Source organism: Lepisma saccharinum, chromosome 12 (genome assembly GCF_977018435.1).
Source record: "Lepisma saccharinum chromosome 12, izLepSacc3.1, whole genome shotgun sequence".
NCBI classification, from domain to species: domain Eukaryota; kingdom Metazoa; phylum Arthropoda; class Insecta; order Zygentoma; family Lepismatidae; genus Lepisma; species Lepisma saccharinum.
The window spans coordinates 54,806,862-54,833,799 of record NC_139240.1 but is presented as its reverse complement, the minus strand read 5'-3'; the positions used below and the strand labels follow the sequence as shown (position 1 = coordinate 54,833,799).

The 26,938-nt window shown below is 37.8% G+C and overlaps 1 protein-coding gene across 2 annotated transcripts in view; it reads right to left on the bottom strand.

Moving 5' to 3' along the window:
* The window catches only part of mib2 (E3 ubiquitin-protein ligase mind bomb 2), a 185,012-nt gene that overhangs the window by 4,669 nt on the left and 153,405 nt on the right, over positions 1–26,938 (bottom strand). For both annotated transcript variants that reach the window (XM_083132382.1, XM_083132381.1), the window contains exons 7-15: positions 26,714–26,929; positions 25,216–25,384; positions 23,910–24,043; positions 21,791–21,939; positions 18,139–18,295; positions 13,427–13,581; positions 12,139–12,331; positions 10,393–10,545; positions 7,288–7,466 (exon numbers count right to left, since the gene is read on the bottom strand). In XM_083132382.1, coding sequence (XP_082988508.1) covers positions 7,288–7,466; positions 10,393–10,545; positions 12,139–12,331; positions 13,427–13,581; positions 18,139–18,295; positions 21,791–21,939; positions 23,910–24,043; positions 25,216–25,384; positions 26,714–26,929 — 1,505 coding nt within the window. The remainder of the gene's footprint in view (positions 1–7,287; positions 7,467–10,392; positions 10,546–12,138; positions 12,332–13,426; positions 13,582–18,138; positions 18,296–21,790; positions 21,940–23,909; positions 24,044–25,215; positions 25,385–26,713; positions 26,930–26,938) is intronic.

Genomic DNA, 26,938 nt, shown 5'->3' with positions numbered 1-26,938 from the left:
ATATCGTAACCATGATAATGAGTAATATTCTCGAATGCATTGCATTTGCAAATTGCATCTTAAGCATTTCCCTCAAATGGCTTTTAGTGAAAGAAAAAGAATAATAAGAATAAAAATATGACATGTGTCCTTAACTAAGCTGTATGCGAAATTTGTCAATTGCTACCAGTTGAAAGTTGAGCTACAGATAATTTATTCTGAAGCCGAATATCGAGTAAAGAGTGTGTTTGAACTTCATGAGTACTTGCGTACTACCCATCTGAATGAAGCTGTTGAACAAGTGTACAAACCAACAGAATTCTTCCTCACTGTTCCTGCCTCAAGCTCGTCGGTGGAAAAGTAGTTTTCTGCACTGAAGAGGATTCACACATTTCAACGCAGCACACAGACTCAGGCAAGGAAATCTGACTTGGGACTGATAACCATTGAAAAGGAGCTGTTAAAGAAATTGACCAGAAACTCCCGATTCTACGACAACGTGATGGAGGTGTTCAGACTAAAGGATCGTCGGATCGAGTTACAGTATAAATGAGAATTTTCATTAAGTAATACATAAATATGCTATTATTGTTAACATAGAGTGTGTGCATTTTGTGTTTGAAATCAAGTATGCCCATGCATGACTTACATTCAAATAGATTCTATTTAGTTAAAATATCTTTGGGTTTTCTTTATCCAATATTCAGATCAGGTTTATCTAAGGAAGCCTTACACCTTTCATAGAATCACGCTATGCCACTGCAGTACACTTAACCTACGTCCCCTCAGATTGAGCCAAGCAGCGAGACTGTGTACACGTACGTGTAAGGTATCGAGCTGTGAGCCCTGAACATGTGCGACAAAATTGAGAATCCTGCCAAGTGTGATAAGGTTTCTGAATGTGAGAAAAGTTCATGCTGTTACGATTGAGAAATTTTGGTAAATTTTCATGATTTTCTATTTATTTTTAGACAGCCCTCATATAAGTACTTTAAGAGTTTTAATTTTTCTTGAATGCATATTTCGTTCTTAGTTCAATTGTAATGCAGTTTCTGCCAGGCGAAAAAGAACGCAGAGCAAGTTGAAGCTTGCATTCTTTTCTATCTTGTCAACAATGCTTTGTTTTTCGGTCGGTGCTGCACGGGTTTGTCAGTAAATTTTGCTGCATTGTGTTTCTTGCTATGCCCTTTTGGAAGGAGTAATTGTTGAGGGTTAAAAATAACTTTCCGTTGTCCAAATCTTTTGTTCAGGGAAAATAATTGCATAATCCAGCGACTATAAATACCAGCCATTTCGCTGGCAGAAGGGAGTATATTCCGGAATTTTTAGGTGATTAAATCGCTTGTCGAGGTCCAGGGCTGGGAGAATACGGGCTTTGTGTGGGGAGTTGCTGGTCAGCTCTTCCTTCCACAATGTCCGAGGTTTCCCGAAAGCCACCTTTGACGATTAGTGCTGGTCAGCATGGTCCTTAAAGGGGATTTAGCGGGCTTATAAATAATTGATTCTTATATAAATATTTAATCTTAATATTTTAAAATTTGAAATTATCCATAAATTGTAAATTCTGTCTGAGTTAGCACTGGACAGTGTGACTCCGATATTAATTCAAGAAAAATAAATTAGGTTCATCAAAGATATACAACGTTCTTGTCGAATTATTATTATTATTATTATTTTTAAATAATCCTTTGAAATTCTTCTGGTCAGAAGGTTCCTAAATAAAAATTTGATTCTTTAATGACATTAATCCGAGAGCATACCTCTGGTCAGAGGGTGCATTTTAAATCTCATAGCCTATATAGTTTGCATGTCCGTTTAAAGCCTGAATATCCAGAACGTTGAGGAAAGTTTATGGTTTCTTTTATTTGGGTTGATGTTAGATGTAATTTTGAAACAGCCATAATAGGTGACAGGTCGAATATATGATTTTCTAGAGATCATTTACGTAATATTCTATTGTATTGCTTTTGTGATGTGAGTAGCCAGCAGCGTTGATAAGGGTAGACATAGATTCCTCTATTATGGTAAAGGAATTCCACGTGGACATTTGTAATTTGTGGCCCGAGATATGGCATTGATAAAAGGTAGAGGAAGGTTCCCCATATATTTTATTATGAATGTTTTTAGAGGTCGACCCTGAAGATGGTGGTATACCTCATGAATTCTATAGAACATAATGTAGATGTGAAAAGATGATGAAAGCATGAATAGGAATTTGCGATGGATGTTATGCAAATTTTCTTTGGATTTGGTTACAAGTAATATTGTCGACCATTAGTAAGTGAATAAATTGTCACCCGTTTATTGAAATCGAGTTACAGCTGTATTAGATCTTTCATGGGATTTGGACATGTAATAGAAGAGAGTGCTCTTGGTTTTATGTTTGTTCAATAGCAAGTTTCTGACTATATTACGGAAGTCGTTATGATATAAATTTATTTGGCATTGTCGTTTTTTTTTTTTTTATCGGAAGTTTCTATATTTTCTTTTATTCTAACTATGTTGAGAACTGTGAAAACTTTGATTAAGGTTTAAACAGAGAACTTTCTCTCATGTCAATCTTGGAATGTTTATTTGAAATCTGAGAAGTAAATAAATTCTGTAATTGTTAATGGGTATTTCCTTGAGGGTAAATTAGAATTATAAGTACATATTAACTGGCATCCTTTTGGTTTGATGAGGTGTCCCACCCTCACTGGTCAGTGGGGCGGAGGCTTTATCGATCCACAAGATGTCAGTTTCAATTATGTTGATTTCGCTCGCGACTCGCGTGCGTATCCTCACTGGTCAGTAGGATGCGGGTGCGGTCACAATGGGAATTTAAGCATAAGAATGGTTACCTTGCATTAGAGTTAAAGTTCTTAGATAAGTAAGCTTAATTTTTTTTTTTTTTAAAGGCAGACTCTTACCCGAACTCTGAGATGCGGATTCTCACGATCCGCACCAACCGAGTATAGTCGAAGCATATAACAAAGAGAAATTGTAGGCAGCGTCACCCAGTCTCGGTCTTTCAAGGGGACCGAGTCAGTGTGCTGCGTGCCTGACGGCCTTGTTTTGTTGCAATGCCAGTAAAATTAATTAGCAAATAACAGAAGTGCATGGTAAGGGTAATGACGTGATGAACTATCTCATCATTCGTGAGAAAGTGTTGTGTCAAGTTTAATGCAGGAAGAACAAATATGCATGACACAAATGTGTGTTTTACACCAAAAGGTTCCTTTTTTCCTGGATGACCTTTGTATTTGGTACGGTCAATAAATAACCGGATTAATGTCGTGTAAAAGCGAAATAAAGTGACAGAGCGATGAAACTTACGGGATATGTAGGCCAGGCTGGGGTACGCCACATGTTTGCGATACGAGTTCCAGACCGTGTCACTATGTGGCAGCACTGGCAGGGAAGGGAGGTTGTGTATGTGCAATGTGCCTCCAAGGCGCCAGTCAGTTATTCAGTGATGGCAGTCAGTCATTCAGTGATGGAACATTTACGAGCGTATGACTGCTGTGTATGGTGGTGAGTGCATGTCCCGAACACAAGTGTATGAGTGGGCAGCTCGGTTTCGAGCAGGACACACAACAGTGTCTGATGCGGCGTGTAGTGGGTGCCAAAAATGTGCCATTATGGATGAGTCCATTTCTGTCATTGATGACCTCACACATTCGTAAATGTTCCCTGGTGTGTTCCCTCTGCCGTCAAAAACGCAGAGCCTCCTTTGTGGCACCTGACACTGTGACACCATGACTCACCTCACTGAATGACTGACTGACTGGCACCTTGTAGGCACATTGCACATACAGAACCTCCCTTCCCTGCCAGTGCTGTCACCTAGCGACGCGGTCTGGAACTCGTCTCACAGACATGTGGCGTACCCCCAGCCTGGCCTACATATCCCGTAAGTTTCATCGCTCTGTCACTTTATTTCACTTTTTCACACCATTAATCCGGTTATTTATTGATTGATTGATTGAATTGTTATTTTAAGTCCACTTTGTGGACAGAAAGGCTAATTGGGACAGGACCTACAGTTTATAGTGGAATCCGACCCACTATGTGCCTCCACCAGGTATCGAACCCGGGACCCCTTGATTACAAGGCAACGACGCTAGCACTGCACCATCGGGGAGGCCCGGTTATTTATTGACCGTACCAAATACATCAATATGGGTTTAAGTCCGCTTTATGCACAGGTAGGATAACTGGGACTGGACCTACAATTTAAAATGGGATCTCAACCATCACATGCCCCAACAAGGTATCGAACCTGGGACCTCTTGGTTACAAGATCATGACATTACCACTTTGCCAATGAGAAGGGCCTTATATCAATAAGAACCACTATTTACTATCATAAGTTATTTCTGAATATCTCAAACTAAGAACATAATTATCAGGTTTTATAGAACCTAGGGTAATTATCTGCTCTAATATTACAGAGTACATGTACGAGTTGCTAGCATGGGCATCAGGAGAGGCAGTTGAGAAGGCCTGTTGATCCCCAGTGGTAATTGGGATCGTTCATTTCAAGTTACAAAAAAATCGCTTTCTTTTATTGTTTATAACAGAAATAAAGTTCAGTTAACATTCACACAGAATAAAGAATTAAAAAATCTAAGAAAAAAATAGTGTAAAATACAAGAACCAGTTTATGATTTCATATTCTACTATTTAAACCAAAGGATAAATGGTTTCACAGTTTTCAAAAATTCCAAAAACTAGTTTTACTTATGTTTTACATCACACAAAATAAACACTATGACTGAAATTTTCTCTTAAAACTTTTCCTTGTGCGAGGTCTGTAAAAGTTAATAACAAAATAGAATAACTGTGCATTTCAGTGAACTAAATATATGAAAGGTGAAAGATAATGAAAAAAAGTTGTGCTGGATATTCACTCATTTGGTGGATCAAGTATAAAAGTCTCCAAACGACATAATAATAATTACATATTATTATTATAAATTTGGAAGACAATTCTTATAAAATACTTTTTACTTTATAATGATAATCATAAGCACGATGATGATGATATTACATCTACTATTCAAGTTGTGACATTCCTTTTGGATGTTCGCCACTGGATTATTACGTCACGGTAGATACCCAATCTTCCTGTGCGGCAGAGTTATGAGACTCTCCTGTATGTTATTGCTACAGTGAGCATCCACAGGATGTGCAATTACAAAAATAAATATCTTCTTGCCATTGTTCAAGTTTAATAAAATCTTTTAACTTTAAACATTTACTGGAAAATAACACAACTGTACTTACAAATACAATCACATTATAATAAGTTGTGGCTTTTCCTTTATACGAGGGCTGCTGGAAAAGTTTCTGCAAACTACCACCAACAGTGGTGCTAGTGTTCCGCTATTATAAAAATCGGAAGAATATACCTTTTTTATGTTTAAATTATCTTCGATTATTTGTCTAAGACTATTCGTTTATTTTTCACAGCAATTTGAAGTAGTAGTTTCGTGTGAGAAAATAAAATTTCTCGTGAACACTTTCGGGCAATGATTTTTTATGATTTCAACTGTCGTTTAACACTGAAACAATGCATCGAGCGACTTCATTTGGCTTTTGGGGATGAAGCACCATCCAATAGGACTGTGTACAATTGGTTTTCCGAATTCCAGCATGGTCGCACATTTCTCAGTGATGAATTTCTTGAAGGTCGTCCATCCACATCTGTTGTTGCTAATAATGTTGATGCTGTGCGTGAAATGACTGAGAGAGATTAGCATGTGACATACCGTGAGATTCAGGCATCCTTGAACATTGACATGAAAGCAATACATACGATTTTAAATGGTCATCTCAATGTACGGAAACTTTCAAGCTGTTGGATCCCACACAACTTGACTGAAACTCAAAAACAGGCTCGTGTAAATTAGTGTAAAGAAATGCTCAAAAAATTCAACCGAGGCTAGTCAAATTTGGTGTACTACATCGTTACAGGGGACGAAACTTGGATCTATTCATACGAACCCGAAACTAAACAGCAATCCACTGTTTGGGTGTTTCAAGTGAGCCAAAACCAACAAAGGTTGTTCGTTCGAGGAGTTCTGCCAAGGAAATGGCTTCTTCTTTCTTCAGTTATATCGGACATGTGGGAACAATAGCTTTAGAAGATCGAAGGACTGTAAATGCTGAGTGATATACAACAATTTGTTTGCCAGAGGTCATCAATGAATTCCGTAAAACAAACCCAAATCATTGCATTATTCTTCACCACGACAACGCCAGTTCCCAATCAGCACACCAAACTGTTGATTTTTTGTCCAGTAAAAATGTCGAATTAATGACTTATTGTCCGTACTCACCTGATTTATTACCTAATGACTTCTTTTTGTTCCCACACATGAAAAATAAGATGTGTGGTGAGCGATTTGTGTCGCCTGAAGCAGCTGTTGATGCATTCCGAACAGCAGTTTCTGAGATATCAGCTTCAGAGTGGAAAAAATGCTTTCAAAATTGGTTTGAGCGTATGAAAAAGTGTATTGATCTTAAGGGTGAATACTTTGAAAAACAATAAAGCCATTCCCAGAATTCCACATGTCTTTTTTCATATTGATTGCAGACACTTTTCCAGCAGCCCTCGTAACAGTGTTTTTCACAAATTTTACATAATCTGAATCGAACAATGTTCAATCTTCTGACATTTTGTCGTCTTGGCAACAGATTCAATAAAAGATGATACAGTTGTGCAAATGTCTAGAAACCGGAAATGAATTCCACTTCCGTTATCACTTTAATCACATATAAAATCCAGAAACTATAAATTTGATAACATTAACAGAAAACAAATAAAAGATATTCATGTCGAAATAAGCAAGTAAAGCATTACATATGGTAAAAATAAACAAGGCGTATCAAAGTTTTAGCACGTACAAAAATTTCTGATGTTGCCCATGGTTGCTAGCTAGAGCTTTTTCAGTAAACTATACCAATTCACATTCAGCACGAAAGTAGACTATCATGATATGATATTCCAATTTTCCTATTACGCCATCTTTCCTCTATACTCTGTCCCCAGACTCTGTGTAGCAAGGTCGCACCTAGTGGCAGAGAAAGGGGAGGGGAGTGGGCAGAACAAGGCAGTACATGCTGCTGCAAAGGCTGGTGCAGTCGCTTTTCCCCCTCCACACAACCCCGTCTCCCTCACGTGTTCATTGGCGGAGCCGTATCTCGTCATTACTTGCGCAGACTTGTTTTCGTTCGCTTGATCCAAAGGTACCAGAGACAGAGTATAAGTATCCTTGTACTTTTCATATTTTAAATGCCTTGTCTGTATTAATTATGCATTACCTTCGTTGCGTTACGTACGCCTGCAGTGCTTCTCCCACTGGAGGATCTTGGACTAGTTCCAGAGGGCTCTTCCCTTTGTTGTTTTTCTTGTTGAGGTCACAGCCTTCCTGCACCAGATATGCGCTGATGGCAAGAGCCACTGGATTCTCTAAACTTTTACTGACTAGTTGAGTATATATCTGAAAAGGAAAGAAGAAATCATGCACTGATTCACAAGACAAACTATTACGTCAGTAAGGAAAATGTTACAGGAGGTACTTGCTCCATGGTTTTTGATGCATAACATGTAGAGATGAGCCAATGTCACTTTGAACCAATACTGTTATCTAGAGCACATCGGTGTTAAAATGGTGAATAAAACCCTAAATTTGATTTAAAAAATAACATTTATTACATAAAATTAATATTTCACTTTTAATAGCACATTTACATATATGTATAGTTATCACAGAGTTTATTTCTGTGTAAAGGAGTCCAGTTTTGCCTCTCAAGTATTTACAGCACAATTAATCAATTTACCGTGATATGCAGAACTCTATAATTCAGACCTCAGAAGGTGCCGCATTGATAAATAAACCCTAAATTTCATGTTTAAGAGTTTATTTTGCATTTTGGGATTCATTTCACATCATTCCGTGACAAACATGATAACAAAAGGCTCCTCACACACCTTTCAAAAACATGAAAAATTAACATTGCAAAAAAATGAAATATGCATGCCCCTACCTATGTCCTTACTGATTCCCACCAATGTTAAAAAATTGTAACAATTAAAAGTTGCTCAAATTATTGATAAATATTAGTGGGCGAGTAATGCATCAATTTACCAGAGTTTCAAAATATTCAACAAATACATCACAATATTAAAATGCCTTTTAATGTAATCACAAAATACAGTCTTTCACAGAATCTTTGTGCAAAATAAATGAAATCTTTTAATTTTGGATAATGTTTTCAAGAGCTGGGTGGCTTTTTTTGCAGACCCTTAAAAAGACCAAAATGTGGGAAAAGTATTGGCTGGTATGAGTAAATAAAATCCAATCAATATTTTCTGATATCGATACTACTTACATCAACTGATACCATTACATCGCTATCAGTATCATAAAGTATCGGTTAGAATTTATTCACCATATCGGTCGATACTTTTCAGAGGGTGTGCAAAAATACAACATGACTGACACTTTCCCAGAGTCTATGCAAATTTTGTAACACATGTGCCATCAACATTACAAATTAAAAATACCATACACTAGAAACTCGATTTTATGTTCTTCAGGGGACCATGCTGAAAAATGTGATAACATTTTGCTCCACTTTGACCATAATGGTTGAATGTGCAATGGGAAGAAACTTAAAACCTGGGAATGTAAAATTGGGGTTCCACTGTACATTTCATGAAACAATGAGCTTCAGCAATTAGGTAAGCATGCAGTCGTTAGGGTGTTTCACTACCGTGCTAGAGACCCGGCAAGGGAAAACCAGGATTCTTTCCACCTGTTCAAGCGGCTTTGGTGCCCACCCAGCGTCGTCTAAAGTAGGTACCTGGAGGAAAATCGGGGGGGGGGGGGGTAAAGGCAGCCAGGGGCACGGTGTTGATTACACCTTCAGCCGTGATCAAGAAAGTGTGAGGCCCTAACTCCACACCCCCTATACGCCTTCATGGCATGGAGCAAAATCACATTATCCATTGTCTAGTGCTTTAAATTATACTTATTCTAACAGTACAATTCGAGAGAGCACCTCTTCTCGTCTTCAGGTGAAATTTCTTTTGGCCGTGGTGGGAATCGAACCTACTACAGACCTCTGATTTTTCACAACAAATCAGTCGCTCTAAACAACTACACCACGGCATCCCACATAATTCTGTACTAATATTTGCTCCATTTATGCTACTATACTATTTTTGAGGATATTTTGCTTAAATTCTATACTGGGATGATCATTGCTATGACGGCTGCTTCTTTGATTTTTCTTGGGTTTCCAATTTGGTTCTTTGTGTAGTACTGATACCTTGCTCCACGGAATTCTATGGTTTCAATCACCGGTCTTGTTGTAGGTTTGATTCCCACCACAGCCAAAAGAAAATTCACCTGAAGACAAGAGAAGAGATGCTCTCTCGAAATGCAGTGTTAGAATAAGTAAAGTTTAAAGAACTAGACAATGGATAATATCTAGGGCTGAGCCGATTCCGATACTGGTATACTGACCCATAGGACATGTGCACTGCATCAGGAATTTCCTGGATGGTGATGTGTCTATCCTCTCGAATGAGCTCATCATCCCTGTGGCGGTTGTCGTTGCTCAAGGACGTTGATGGCCTGCCACTCCTTGTCATGTCCACACTTTCGGTTTCTCCCACTTTGCACTTAACTACTTAAGTCTGAGCTGAGTCTGTGCTTCCTGGCATGAGATTCGATGACCTACAGGAGGTTAAAACAGCTCTGAACAGTGGGGCAGGGAGTGTTCTGTGGATTTTTTCTAAACTGGTTTTGAGGGCTGGATAAAACGCTCGCTCACATGCATCGAACGCGATGGCAACTGTGTGGAAGGGTAACTCTGAGTAGAGGACACTACAAGCAAACTATATGTATGTTCATTGTTTCAATTTTTCCATTATTAAACAAATTATACCTCAACAGGTAAAATTTTTTGATACCCCCTCGTATAATGAAATTGGGGATCATGAAATGAAGCAGGGACACTTAATTATCCACAGATTTTTTCGGTGTATCTGCAACACTAACAATGCCTGCAACATTTCGAAAACTACTAGTTTTTTTGCATCTTCTGGGGGTAGAAAGAAGTTCACATAAAATGTCACAGGACATTTGGGAGTATAAGTATGAGAATAATTTGGGAGTACATTATACATTATTTGATTTTATTAATAGAATGTGATGTAATGAGTTTTGCAACTCAATAACTAGCCTTTGCTATTTTAAACTGAAATTATACAAGTATCGGTTTCGGTAAATGTTGGTATCGGCTCAGCCCTAATAATATCCAATTAACACTGTACGTTAATGTAGAACCATTGTCACTAACATTCAGAGCACAATTAGGTACTTTAAAAGCATGAAAATAAATTGTGTTTATACTTACACCATACACTGTAGGAGCCTCCAGCTCACTGACTTCTGTGTTGATGCTTGATTGCTTCATGAGAGCTAGATGTAGTCCAGTGTCACCATCTTCATCTTCTGCGTTAACATCGGCTCCCATCGACACAACCAGCTCCACCACAGAACAATGGCCCTGAAAAATAGGTAAATATTACTCTATATCCTGACACTCTTGCAAGAGATTTAGTAGCAATGCTTTGGGTTATGTTAGGACGAGGAGTCTAAGAGCACACTTAACACTTTAAGCTGAATCAAATAGTCATTCTTGTAAACCCAGTTCCAAATACTGATCTTTCATTGTTAAATCTAATGCAAGGAATGTAAACACTAGAAGTGCTGCAGGAACACCATTTTACTCGAGCTAAAAGTTTGCATGGACAACACTACATAGCATATGGAATTGGGAGCTTCTTTGTTCAAATGAATAACGCTTGAATATGCAAAATGAGCAGTATCTGCATATAACCATAATTAGTCTGTGGTAGCGAGCCCTCATATGGATTGTGAAGTGAAAGATGCAGTGAATTGGAACTTAAGTTAACATAGTCATCATCTCCTGTTAAAATGTAGCCTAGCCTATCTTAGTAATACACTGATATGTGAAAATGAATCAGATGATTGTGGGCTGAAACTGCTAGGATGCATATTTTACACATATGTGTCTACGACTATTGTTACATTAAATTCCATTGTAAACGTTTGTGCGTGGGAGACTCGGACAAGTACGAGCAAGTGAAAATGGTTCCGTGTAGTACTCTAGTGCAGCACACGTTCGCTCAAACATGAAGCTCAGTAAGTAATGCCTAAATAATGATACGGCAGCAAATAGTAAAACATTACACTAGATAGTCCCACTTTATATAGCACAATGTGGGAATGAGTGAACTGAGGGAGGAAGAAAATACACAAATGAAAGAGGAAAATTCCAATAGCCGTTTACTCTAGTAGATTTCTACATGAAAATAGTTGTTAAGAGTATTGAATATATAATTTCTACTGTAAGTCAGCAAACAATAAAAATTGAGTAATACTCAGAATATCAAGTACAGTTTGTCAACAACAAATTAAAAATTTCTTGCTTGTCCGTTTATCTTTGTTTGTTCTAAAATGTACTTTTAGTGCAGTACTACAAAAATGTTGATTTTTCCAGAAACACAGTAAATTTATAATTGACGTGCTAGCTACGTTAACGACCGGTTGGCTTTGAAGTACACGGAGCGTGCCCACCAGCTGCAACAATCACATTCAACTCACAGTGTTGCCACACATCTACTCTATGCCACCTTGTCCCTTCACGCACAAACACCTTCCCACGGTCTCCACATTGAAGTTGCAAACTACGGCAACAGCATATCTGCAGTCATGTGACTTGAGACTCCATGTGGAGTAGATGAGCAGAATGACAGCTGCACCCACTGGCTGAAGGTTGAGTGTGATTGGATGAAAACAACTCGCATGCTATTTATCCCCACCCATGTTCGTGGTGGTGGCATTCTTCAGTTCTTTGATGTTAACCAAGTAAATGCGTGGACTATACCTGACATTTCCATGACTGGTAGATACCCTGACATAGGTATCATTTTTGTATGGAAATTACCATATTAATATGTAGAAAGTACCACATAAAGCCTGACATGTTTTCTACTTTGATGTAATATCGTGTCTTATCTTAGAAGATGAAAATCAAGGATCAGCACTAGATGCACTGACAAATTCTATTACTCACTTGTGACACTGCAAGGAGCAGAGGAGTCTGTTTCCTGTTGTTTCTGAGGTCCACTTCAGCTTGCCCCTGAGCCAAGAGTGTTTCAGCGACAGCACGGTGGCCGTTGAGGCAAGCTAAGTGAAGGGCAGCAAAGCCATCGTCCTTCTTCACGTCAACAAGCTGCCTTGTTCGACAAAGGAGACGTTCCGTAGCACTGCAATACAATAACCATGAATGGAGGATTTATCAGAAAATAAATAAATAAAAGGGATGACAAATATTAGGCACTCCTCAACCACATAAAAATAAGGTTCTTCAAAATTACTGCTAAGATTGGGGGGTGGGGGGCCTGACATGAAAGATTTAAATTACATCTGGAACAAATTCAAGAAGGATCTGATACCTGACAAATCTACTTGCAGGTGGTATGCAGTTTCAGAGAGAATGTGCCTGTGTAAAGAAAAAAGCAGTGGCTGTAAGTCTGTGTCAGAAGTGGATCCACTTTGATCAGAAGTCACACTCCTGGCTACCTCATTCCACAGACCTAACTCCCATGTTTTTTTTTGGGGGGGAGGGGGTGGTGCATGTAAAGGATCTACATTTTATTTCTCCTCTATTGCAAATATCCCAGAAAACAAAGTACACATCAGAACTGTTAGTGGAACCACGACATGCTTTATTGAGGTTGGGACAAAATCAATTATCATGAAGATATCTGCAGTTGTGTAGTATTGTGTGCATACAAAAGCTTTGAGGGTGAGGGTGTGAGAATGAGTGAGTGAGTGAGTGAGAGAGAGAGACAGTGAGAATGAGAGTGAGAGTGAGTGTGTGTGAGAGAGAGAGATAGAGAGAGAGAGATGTTGAATAATCTAATATTTCTTATTGTGAGAAATGCACATAACATCAAATCTAGAGAAAGGGTAGTGGTTTCAATCTGCAGAACCTTGTATCTACTTTATTCAGGTTTGACAGTTGTTAGTTTCAAAATTCAATACTAAACAACATTTTCTTCAAGTGTTATAGTTTTATTACTGTTGTTCTACATACAGATTTCTCGTAACTTTGCTGTTCAATAATATTTCATTCTACCCATTTTATCTGTGATTTTTTCTTCCTTGCACCAGCTGAAGACTGTCATACTGAATAATAATGTACTTTTAGCACTAGAAATTTGCTGTACGTATATGTAGGAAAGAACAAGTAATCTGGATGACAGATAAAAATTACCACAAGTTCTCAAATCTGGATGAAAAATTACCCAATATCCAAATGAAAGTCATTCCTTGAATAATTAATGTTAGCTACTCACAAGTTGTTTCCTTTCAATGCAGCATGGTGCAGAACATTAAACCCTCTCTTATTTTTCAACGTGAAATCCACTCCAGGAACATTACACAGCATGTCAATTATTTCTGTACAGTCTTTTCCAATGGCATCATGAAGAGCAGTATCACCATATGAATCCTGCAAGAAAACAGCTAATAAATATCTAATGGCAGGCTTGATTCCAAAGTTAGTAATTAATACTCGAATCACCAACCTCGGTATATGGTCAACATTTGTAATAATTTTAAAAAAGTTGATTAAAAAATAAGATCATTTATACTATTCTATTTAGTTGGATCTACCAATTTGTGTTCCTGTCCAGATATTATCAGAAGAATTAAATCAAGAAGACTTAGGTGGGCAGGAAATGTGGCACGAATGGGAGAGGAAAGAAAAGTTTAACAGGATTCTAGTTGGGAAACCTGATGGTAAGAGACCTGTAGGAAGGCCAAAACGAAGATGGAGGGATAACGTTGAGATGGACCTAAAGGAAAATCGTTAAGGATGGAAAAGATTGGATTGATCTTGCCCAGGATATGGAAGGCTTGTGTTGCTGCAGCCATAAACCTTCGGGTTTAAGAAGGCCAGAGAGTTAGTTATTTAGTTGGATCCTAATGGATTCGGGATTTGGATAATGGGTCCAGGATTTGAGAGCATGATATTGGGTCAAGCATTTAGAATTTGGATATTGGATCCAAATTTTGGGATATGGATATTAGGACGGTATCATAATGAGTACCATCATAATGTGAAAAATAAAATAATTTTATTTCTTGAAATTTGCGATTTGAGTTCGTATTTGGTGGTTTATATTAGTACAAAATTAATTTGCCTCACTTTGGCTTTGTTTTAATCGAAATACGTATGTAAACTTCAAGCATTTAAAATATTTTATATATATATCTCAGCGATGTAATTTGGTTTGTGACGTATCAAGAAAGTGCTTACCGTAAATTGCCAATTTATGCAAAATCGCACATATGTTTGGTTTCAACCGGTTTTACTTGCTCATTCATAAGTATATGGGTACGAACATGTATTTAATATGTATTAATAACACGTACAAACCATTTGAAATAAGTTTCGGTTGAATTTCGACGATAAAGTTACGATTTGTTAAAATGAGCGCCTTGAAGAGTAATCCTAAAGTTGTGAAGTAATCCTAAAATTGAACACATAGCCAACTCACATAAAGGGAAAAATCTAAGATGTACGTAAATAACCTTTTTCCCACCAAAATTGTAAAACTTAAAATAATTGAAAAAGGTGAAAATAAAATACGTAAACATGTAATAGATTATTGTAATATCTATTTTATTGTATCTAATTTATTTTACATGCTTTTTCATGCATAATATCTGTACAATTCAAAAATTGTCATTTGAAAAGTATTCGCAAGTTTGTATTCTGTGCTGAAAGTTGTAACAGTGTGAGTTTGGAGACACTGCTTCATCTATAAGATCACGGACGACTAGAATGGAGTCACTAAATATTTCGGAGACCTAAATTGGAAATATTTTATGTAAAACAACAAGATTTGTCCAGGAAAGGTGACAAAAATGTCACAAAAAGAGCAGTAACGGTTTTTCGATCTTCAGAAAGGCCGTGAAGAACCTATAAAGTGAATAGGACATTAAAAAGTGACCGGTCCATAGGACGTAAAAATGGCAGCCATCTTATCTTCATAACGAGCCAACAGATAAGTATTGTGGATATATATGTAGCTACATAAATGAAAGGCCTAGTTTGTTAATATACATAAAGTGTGCACTCTGAATGTGGAAAGTCTGTTGAACGTATAAATACACATAATTCGTCTTGGATTCTACTGTTCATAATCGAGCGTTTTGTGCCGATTTTCTCGTTAAAATCTACGCACGATCGGAAGCAATTATACTTGGTATTAAATTGACTTGAAGCGATAAATGTGAAGACAAACGTGTAATATGTGAAAAAGTTAACGTAATGCAATATTTATGCTTCATTATATATATATATGAATGTGTACTGAATTTATGTATGAACTTGAAAACTCAGTTGTTTAATTTGTTTAAATACATCGTTCGTTAACACTTGATTTTGGTAATTTTCCTTATATTTTCAAAAGTGAATAAATTATTGTGTCAGTAATTTTACAACGTATAAAATTTTAAACTTGAATTTCTCGTAACTTATGATGTAAAGACTTAAAACCATTTTCATTATTCCTTTTTAAAAAAATATATGACCGTGTCATTCAGTAAGCCGAGGAAGAGTGTCATAATATCAAGTCCAAGTTTCAGGATATGGATATTCGGTTCAGAATGGGAATCAGTTCCAGGATTTGGGATTTATATTGATTGATTGATTTGGTGTTTTTAAGTCCACTTTTTGCACAGTAAGGCTAATTGGGACTGGACCTACAGTTTAAAGTGGGATCCAAACCAGTATGTGCTTCCACCGGGTATTGAACCTGGGACCCCATGATTACAAGGCAACAACGCTACCACTGCACCATCGGGGAGGCCCTCATTTGGGATTTAGATATCAGATTTAGATACAGGGTCCAAGATTTGGGATACAGGATTCAGATTTGAATGTCCTTCCCTAATACATATATGATTTCTTGGTATCAGAAATGACTATCATCAGTGGTATTTGATCTCATGTTTGTCACGTCCCATCTATGTGTTACAGTGGTAGCTAGAAACTAGTGGAATTTTTCAAAAATGTAATGCATATGCCTACATCACTGGCAAATGTTTGCAGCATGTAGAGTGCACCAAGGCAAATTACATTTTGTTGATTCAAAACTTGTCTTAAGCAACAAACCCTGAAAAAAAAATGGCACTTTTATTCTCTATGTATGCAACCGTGCATCCCAGATTCATGGCTGCCACTGATATTTGCATTGCTATACCCTATTGTGGTCAAATATCTCATTTGATGCTTTTGCACCTAAGTCAGAATTTTGTCAAAGAGGCATTCAAAGAGGGTGGACCTTATCTCAATGGAATGCAATTACTGAAATATTGCTGTGTTACGTTCACTTTATGCACAGGAAGGCTAATCGGGATTGGGCCTACACTTTAAAGTGGGATCCAAACCACTGTACCATGTATCTCCACCGGGTATTCAACCCGGGACCCCTTGATTTCAAGGCAACGGCGTTACTACTGCATCATCGGAGAGATTGAAGAAGTCAATTACTGTCTGTAGCACTTGAAGATGTTATGGTTGTTTGCCAAAAAGTATACATGGAAGTGTCAATTATGAATTCCCAATGCAGAGTTAAATACATAAGTATAAAATGCAATTATTCCAGGGCTTGACACAACAAAACTGTCGCATCCTGTATATATATATAACTAAATCCATATACCTACAAAGAAACATATTTCATGCCCACAGCCTACCTTATATGGGCCTTTAAAACACAGCACTTCTTATGCTAGTAATGCAATAGCCCATCGCATTAAGAGCCAGGCCATAGGCAGGACTTTTTTTTGTTGGGGGGGGGGGGGGGTTACTCATAATTGTTCCGATGGGCGTCGCAAGAAATTTCAATAATAGAATAACAATAATAATAATTATTATAATAATAATAATATTATTTAAAAAATCATAAACTAATTAATTCCAAAGATATTATTATTGCTGTCCTTATAACCTTGAGGAGACTTTTCTACGTACTCTATCCATCAGAAATGTGAATATGCAGTACTGCTGGTGTTATTGATATATTTTACGTTTCATGCAGCGTATACTGGAATACACAGTTATTATATTTTGTTATTAAATTTTAGGTACCTTAAGAAAGAGCTTTAAAAGTAAGAGATACATTTTAGTCATAAAGTTTATGTTGTTTGTCCATTCACATAAAACTTAATTTTTGGAATTTTTAAAACTGTGGAACCAGTTATTCTTTGGATTAAATTGTAAAACATTACCTGGTGCCTGTATTGTAACCTCAATTTTTCGATCTAATGCCAATTTTCTTTGGTCATTCTGTTGTAATACTAACTAACTGGACTTTATTTCAGTTATTAACAATAAAACTAATAAATGTTCTGCTATTTTGTAACTTGCAATAAATGGACGGAGAGGGGGGTTTCTATGGACCAGTTTGATCCCACTTTCCGACGCTCGTATTTTTCCTATACTTACTAAACAGCATTATATACAACCACTATGCACTATAAAAATATGTGTTTTATAGGATAGTATATAGGTTAAACGTATGAACTATATCGAACCACTAGGTGAAGGATAGTGCATGTAATGCTCTACGAAGCTGGATATCCTAGGTTTGAACACTTATAAAGGGGAATTTACACACTTATCGATCAGGGAATTTAAAAGTTGGGATGGGAATTTTGGGACAGTCACAAGGGAATTTTCACCCCTGATCCAGGAACAGCACTGGAAAGAGGACAGCAGAAGTGTAAATGAAGGAGTTGCAGGTGGGCTGAGAATTAAATCAGTTTCGCTCAAATTTCAGAACCAAAATGTTTGAAAATTCTAGCTCGATCATTCCAGGATTGTCTCCTTGCTGTATTTTTGTGAAACTGCAAATACATTTTTGAAAATGTGTTACAAATTTTGGTTTATGAACTTCCATTAATCCAACATGCCAGATGTTTTTTTTGGGGGGGTGAACCCTAACCCCCCCTATAAATACGGCCATGTTAAGAGGAAATGGTACACCATGCTTACCTGAATATTTACATTGCATTTGTACTTAAGAAGGATGCGAACGCAAGCCAAGTGCTGCTTGTTGACCGCAACATGAAGAGCCGTGCACTTTCCTTTGTTAACAGCATCTAAATCAGCCCCTTTCTTCAACAGCATCTCCATAATTTCAGGTTGGTTTCTGCAAGATAAAAAAGTTTCATATTATTCAGAACTGATACAAAGAAATAATAACCCAAGCTGAACAAAAAGTAAGACGTTTGGGTTGCTGGTCATACAGTCAAGTCAGAGAACATAAAGAAAATCAAAGCATGGAAACTTTTGAAAACAGAGAAATGTCTTTCAACATGTACTTTGAACATGCTGCATTTTCAATTCTCCATTAAGAGCATAGGGTAAAGTTTAGTATAAAGTGTCTGTCAAAATGTACTTTGATATTGAAAAAGAGAAGTTTACAAGATTCTTTACAAGGTAAGGGACTTGTAGGAAGACCACGATGGCAAGGATGGTGAAAACTGGATTGATCTTGCTCAGACTAGAGGCAGATGGAAAATTTGGTTCATTGTGACAACAAACCTCCCTCTAAGTTTATTAATGTTAAATAGCTAATTACCATAATTAGAAATAATCAACTACTCAGATTTTCAGACTATAGCTCGACCACAAGGAAAAAAACCTTCCGTCCAAAGCGTTCGCGCAACTTCCCTGCCGTTATCGGTGTTTGGGGCAGTGTTGCCAAGTCAGATTTGAAAAATTTGGGAGATTGTTCCTTGGAAACCAGAAGTTCTGCTACAAAATCCGATGATCTAATAGAAGCGGATGAACGACGTTCTTGGGGGGGAGGGGCGGCATAGTTGTGCGCACTGGGGGGGGGGGCAAGGGAGTGGCGCGCATTGTTTACGGTGTAAACGTCACAGATACTTTTGTAACAATGGTGTTAAACCCAGCACCCTGTGTTTAGCGAAAATATACCGAAGATCTCCATTTCAGAAGTGGACATGTTTCAAACAAAAGAAAGTAAACCGCCCGAAGGAACCGACCAACATCTTTCATCTCTTCCGCATTTTCCGGTTAGATGGTGCGTGGAAAACACCCTCAAATTTGCCCTTTCTCAGCATCGACACAAGTGGTTGGGATGCCTCTATTATCGCGAGGAATTTTTATGACAGGAAATGGTAGAAAGTTGTGTTCACAGATGAAGCTAACGTGCCGCCTTTCGTTGTCAGCGATTTTCCACAATCTTTCAAGTCGAATGCTAACAATAACAAATCAATTTGCCTTCTGCTGGTTTTCGGTGTACAGCTATCGATAGGGGTGGGCACGCGTCCTGCACCATAATGAAAAAATGCATTACGTATGTGAAATGTATTTGGTGAATTAGACAGAATGTCTTCCTCAATAATTCAAGATAGCAACGCTTATGCTAGGGTGCCACCCATCCTCCCCATCTGCTAGAAATACACACACACACCCACAAACACATACATGTATAACATAATTTGCCCACGCTACGAAGTCAGTGTTTCTACCTAGTAAGGCAAGGACGTTTTTCACTGTGTCTGTGTCACTTCATCCATTTCATCAGTTTTTCATTCATCCATATTGTCGTACTTACCCGTAGAGGCACAAAAGCGACGTAAAACAACTAAAATAGAAATAGAGTTTAGGGTGGGATAAAATACAGCCATCTAAAAATAGTAATGTAGTAAAAGTAATAAAATAATTTCCTAGCCCAATTGAGTAGCGTTTGACATAATTTCACAGTTCAAACAGCACTTTTCACGGCCGAGTAAAGTTCCACTCCACATCTCCCCTCCATGTTCAAGTAAAGATGAGCAGGAAACGTGTTTTTGAGCTGGCCGTTGGAGGTTCCATAGCAATAGTTTATTAAGGAATTCTCCCGAGAAATCAATAGGCCTGGCAACGCTGACGTGAGCCGGCTGAATGTTCCTTCCCCCCTGCCCTTTCCCGCACCCGCCGGCGCGATGTGCTTCTGCGCAGGTTTTTTTGCTTGTGGTTCCACTATAGAAGTTTCAATGGCAGGGATAAGTGTTAAGACTTCACTGGTAGGTCAAAAATCAGCAAAACCCTTAATATTGAACCCAAAAGAAATATATAAATGCAAGACCTATTGTCTCTGTCTTTTCAGGAAATTAGGTTCTCATTTACATCTTAAATGAATAGCACCGGCCAAAAAATATTTTTTTTTTTTTCTAAATTTCCGAACTGCCCACTGATAGGAGGCAAACCTAGCAAAATAACTTTCTCTTTTCCTCTTCATCTATTATTTGCAAGGATTAATGTAACGAAGGATGAACTTTTGTGTAGTGTATTAAATAAATAAAATGGGTACCAAATGTTGTAGTAGGAACAGATTTCCGGCACCAAACTGATTTGCGAATGCATTCTGAATCACTTTAAACCACATGCTCGGCACAAGTGGGAGATCATCTGACCAGTTATGGGGTGACGTGTTGTCAGCAAAATAAACCTGCAGTCGATGTTGTAGGTTTCCATAATTGGGTTATGCTACTCATTCGTAGCTCTCAAATTTCCTTACGATGGTGGGTGGCCGGCCACCAGTCCCTTACAGAGGCTGAAATCTCAGGAGAAAAGTTTCTTCTTTTTCCCCAGACGACTTGAACCAGCACACATCCCACAACCCAAGCCCAAAGCCTGACGTCTTAGACTACGTGGCCACGGTGTGAATGTGAATTTAAAATTTTGGGTGCATCAGCACTTAGGCTATTTTACACCCATCATGTCCAGCCCCTTCAGAACTAAAATGACTGTAATACCTTATATCTAAAAATCTTCTGACTTTGGTTAAAAGCTGAACCATGGCTACACAGAAGCAAAACTTTTCACTTCGTGAAGTAAAGCAGAAATACAGGTCAGGCACAATAATCAGCCACAATCAACCTCGAACGGCCAATATAAATGGTTTGCCTTCCCCTACGATCCCACCACATCCAACCACATATCCAAAGCCCTTCTCCCATATGTCATCAACGTAGCGCACAAACCCAATGCCAGACACAAACGGTACTTCTTCTCCCCACTTGATAACCCAGGTGCATATGATGCAGAGTGCGAGTGCAAGGCACATTACATTGGGAGGTCCATCAGATCTGTCAATGAAAGAATCCAACAGCACCTAACAGATGCGAAAAAAGCCCAACCCTCTACTGGTCTTGCTAAACACATCAAATACAATAGCCATAAAATTCAAAAGGTACACGTCAAACACACTGCCCACACACTCACAGACACCAAAATCAAGGAAACACATGCCATAATGCACTTCCCGCACGAGCTAAACATCGATAGCGGACAGGCACACCACACTTGGATTCCCCTACTACAACATTTAAAGCCGGGAAATAGCTGACGACATGGATGCAAACGTACAGTTAACAACAGCGCACATAGCGGCAGCCGGAAAACTACAATCAAAAGACACACGCCAAGCAACAATACAGCTAGTTCCATCGAGGATGGTGGCAGTGGCCACTGAAATTAATAGAACGAAGTGAAAAAACAGTTTTGTGGATAAAGTGAGTACCAGTTTCTCCGAATTTATACACTACCACGTCCCTCTTTTCCCAAGTATGAATGAAGAATATGTGCTTGCCACCTGATGCATAATTTCAAGCACAAGTCAGCATTTACATACCCGAATGCTGAATAGTGCAAGGCTGTATCCCCATCATCATCAGCAGACTCCAGAGAAGCTCCAGCCCCCAGTAGCAATCGAACAAGCTCGATGTGTCCCTGATGGCACGCTACTTGCAAACATGTCTTCCCACTACTCTTCTGATCCACCTGCAATGCAAACCAGTTATTAGTACACCTACTAAAGTCACACAAACATTACATATACATACTAACAATGGGTTACGATACATTGTGTTACAAGTTAATTGTATTCTGAACTTTGACAGTTAGACAAAATAAAAAAAAAGTACATTATCTTTCACAGGAGTTCGCTACAAACTGGATGTATCATTACTAGATCTCGGATTTTTGGGGAATTTTTGGAAAATTATCCACAATATTTCATGTACACATATGATAATGTACATATACATATGGAAATTTGGTTAGAAAATTAATATTTGGCTATTAAAATTTGTTATGGTTCTTTTGAAAATTTGTTTTTAACGATTGTAGCTAATCAGTATTTTTCAGGAATTTTGAACCATTTTAAGTTTCTTGGAATCTACTTTAGGATTTTGTGAGCCTAATTTAAGATTTTTGAAACCTATTTTAGGATATTTTGAGCCTATTTTTGAAACCTAAAAGCACACTTTTTAGAACCTATAAATCCGAGGTCAAATCATTACTTTGGCTTCATACTATGTGGAAGAAAAGCATGGTGGTTTACAAAGTCATATCTTTGTTTAAAAGACAATGCTAAACATAACAGCCGTTTATTTCCCTTCACTTAGAAACAGCAAACATGTTTTCTATTTTGTATTTTTTTAGTTTTTAGTTGAACTTTTATAAATTTTTTAAGGTGTCTTTAATAGTATTTCACTTATTCATAGTCACTTAGTGCACTTTAGTTGCATATGCAATTCTGCATTGGAAAAATTCATTTTCTACTTTGCTGTCCACCTGTAACAAGACACAGTAAAAAGTAAAGTGCTCCCCTTTGCACCATGCCATGAAGGCATAGGGGGTGTGAAGTTAGGGCCCCACACTTTCTTGATCATGACCAAAGGTGGGTGATGTGATTAGCACCATGCCCCTGGCTGCCTTTACCCCCGCACAGTTTCCTCCAGGTACCCACTTTATACGATGTTGGGTGGGTGCCGGAGCTGCTTCAACAGGTGGAAAAAATCCTGGTTCTTCCCTGCTAGGGATCGAACCCGGGTCTCTTGCATGGTAGTCAGACGAACATGATACATGGAGGAAAAATTCTTGTTGCAGCACACTCCATATAAAGTGAAGGGTGTTTCATAAAATGTGGAGGTTTTAAATTACCAGTCATTTTTTTTAAGGTTGGCAACACTGTTCTTATTATTTTCGTTATTTGTTATCATTCTGATTATTGAGCAATTGCTTTTTTTTTTCTTTTTCGTTTTTTTTTTCCAGATGTTCAGTTGAGTTGTCATGGAACGGTTCACTAGCGTTATTTTGAAAACACATTAAGTACAGGGAGTGGCCTGCTCTGGATGAACTGGATACCGTGAATATGTGATTTCCTGTACTCTTTTTATTGTTGTCGGGATGCCAGGATGAACATCCTTTAAGCAAACAATGCATAGGTACCGCATAGTCAACAGTTTATGAACTGTTTCTGCATAGCACTCCCCGTTTCTGTAATGTGTTTTCAATATAACGTGTTGCTCAATAGTGAGCCGCTCCATGGCAACTCTACTGAACATCTGGGAAAAAAAGCTCAATTAATAATCGGAATGATAAGAGATAACGGAAATGATAAGAAGTGTTGCCAACCTTCAAACAAAAAAAGACAAGCAATTTAAAACCTGCGCACTTTATGAAACACCCCTTTACTTAACTGTTTCAACCCTTTAGTTTAAGAAGTTAAAAAACATTTAACATTCACTTGTATTCAATAATTCAAGTACTTTCACTTTTACACAACTATTTTGTCATTTATAGTAAAAAAAAACCTACATTTTTTAATATCTGAGGTAAGTTCACAGGTCGTTTTCTTATAATTTCAAAGTCATTAGATCATCAACTTCAGGAAAATGTTCTTTTCCTACATTGAAAATATGAAATACAATTCTACCATATCAAACTACAATTAACCAAGTGCTTACCTTATCAGGGAACTTCTGAATAAAATCTTTGACTACGTCTATATGTCCCTGAGCTGCCTCCCGGACTACTTTGTCAATGCTGGTGCTCTCTATTTGTTGCTCTAGAAGATTTGACAGCAAGGATGCGAGAGGATCTGCAGAAAATAAACAATATGTGTGTCACGAGCTAGACTAAGACAAACACAGGTTCCAGAGCTGATAACCATATTGGTATCTGTTATTCCCTTTACCTCAATATGCTAATGACAATAAGATGAAGTTCAAAGAACACAAAATAACAATCTGGGACTTGAACCCTGAATCTTTGGTGGTGTGAAAGTAAAGCTGCTTGTCAATATGTTCTGCCACAAAGTTACAGTATAATCAATACCAATATACAGGGTGATTCCTTAATGCATACAGCAAAAAGGTGCATATCAGTACATAAAGAATCTCTCCAAGTTTGCACTCGTTATAGGGTCCATCATGTAATTGTAGCTTTAGCCACAGTTAACTCGAACATGGCCTGCACTGGTGAACACAAAGCATTCTGCATCTTAGAATTCACTAAATGTGAGTCAATTGTTCGTGCCCCTTTGCTGTGTGATTTCGCAAAACTTTCTGACAAAAAGGAACCTCACAACCCCTTTCTCACAGTGGTATTGGGATGTGTGTGGCAGGAACTTTATTTCTAGATTGACGTCTGCTACATCACCAGGGATGCACATATTGAGCATCTGTAAGGTATGTACCAAACTTGGGAGAGATTCTTTTTGTACGGATATGAATGTGCTGCATATGTTATGGTTTTGTACTCTAAATGTTCAAAACCCTGAAGGGAATAATGAATCACCCTGAATACTTTTGTGGAGTTCAAATTTTCTGTGAATCCTGCAAAATGCATAATTTTCATAAATCAACTTAAATGTCAACCATTTTAGTAATGATCTATAGCCTCACGTAGGTAATTCTATAAAGATTTACAACAGGAGTGGACTGATATGAAATTCTTGCTGGTATTGATAAAGTACACACATAAAATTTAATGGCACTAATGAACTATCAATAACCAATTTGATATGAAATAGCAAATGTCCCATGAAGATTTTGAATAACCTTCATCGCCCAAATTAATAACCAGGTGTCCACAATATGCTATGTCTAAGAAAAAGAATATCTGTCATAGCATTTTCCTCTATTGGGACTGTGCAGATTAAACACATAATGCAGGAAAGTGTAAAACCAGGGAACGTAAAATTAATCGGGGTTTAAGTGTAACGAACTGCTTGAAATTTTAGCACGACGTGAATAGATGAACAGTACTTACTTGCATGTTCTTCTCGTTCGTTGGCACGCATTGTGTTATTAAGCTCCGTTGCAGATCCTGGGACAAGCTGGACACAAAGGGGATTGAAAGTCCATGTCTGGCCTTCTATGCTCACTCGCAGATCACCATCCGAGTAGATCTTGTTCACCTTACCCATTTTTCCCAAGGCCTGTAAACAATTAACATAAATACTTCAATACATTACATGCAGGGAAACAATTTAAAACTTTCTAAAAACTACACTATACTTCATACAACAACAGCCCTCTAAGGGCAAGGGCCTGACAAGCAGTTTCTTATTGGACGATGCATGGTCAGCGTATCGAGCCCTTTTCAAGACTGAAGCCTGCTGGTATTTCTTTCCAAGTAGCTCCTCAATTGTCCTCTCAATGCTGGGTAGAAGTTCTCCATGCCTTCATGGGGATGTGGGGTACGTTCCCACATATTCTCAATCTCTGGCATTTTGGAGGTGATGTGATCAGCACCATGCTCCAGCTGCCTTTACACTCCCCCAAGAACATTGCACAGTGGTTCAGATTCTACTTTAAACTGAAGCTTCAATCAGATTATCCTATCTCAGTAAAAAGGTGGACTTGCAGAAAAGATATTCACTGCTTTCCATGTATGCTAATTTGGAAATCTGAAATATTTATATTTTTCCTTTTCCATTTTCAATATTTTATGATACTTTACTATCTCTGATGGAACAGGACTAAAGAAATACCGTATTTCACAGCATAATCGCCACACCCTGTTTTTCAGTTTGAAAATTGGTTTATAACTTCTCATCACGTAACCGTCGCATTGGCACATCAGATACCGAAACACGGTAGCAGAATCTTCGGACACATTTTCTAACTTCGTACATCACAACACTAGTAAATTTTCCTGTGTGTAATATTTCGACTATAATGCACAAATCAATAACAACTAATGAGTTAACCTTTTTATCCTAAAACATTAAAATACTGACCAAGGCAGAATTTATTGTATAAAAAAATATATACACTAAAAAGGTAACATTCCCACCCTCTAACAGCATCTTCTTCAGACGAATATTAACACTAGTGTGAAAACTGTGTACCTTTTTATTGAATATAAATAAATTCTGCCTTGGTCAGTATTTTAATGTTTAACATGGAAGCAAGGCTTAACAGTGTTACTTTTTATCCTACCAGAAAAATGTTTACTAAACTGTCACAAAGAAATGATTTGCGTCGATTTGGACTATTCCATTTTAACATGTATCCATGAGTATTTCGTGCATCCTAATCTTGCATCAAAGACAGTTTAGTAATAAATGATTTTTAAGTACACGTAATACAGGCACAATATCTCTTTAAAAAGCTTCACATAATGGTTGCACCCATTTTTTTCTTTTTTTAAAGCCCAAAATCTGTCTCATTTCCCCTGTTGCATTATAAACATTTTGGTCTTGAATATCACATACAAATTACAATAATTAGTGAAAGTTGGAAAAGAACACAAGCACACTTACACTTTTCATAACTTCGATCCATTCTCCGTGTCCCTTTTGGTACTCTTTGACTTTGGCAACATCTTGGATCACACGGACTATGTCCCCGACAGCAAAGGTATTGATTTTGGTCAGAGCTCCAGGATGAAACGTCCATCGGTTGTTGCATCCTTCGTACTGGACTCGTATGTCCCCCCTCTCGGTCACTCTGTGCACAGTGCCAACTTTTCCAATATACTGGAAAAA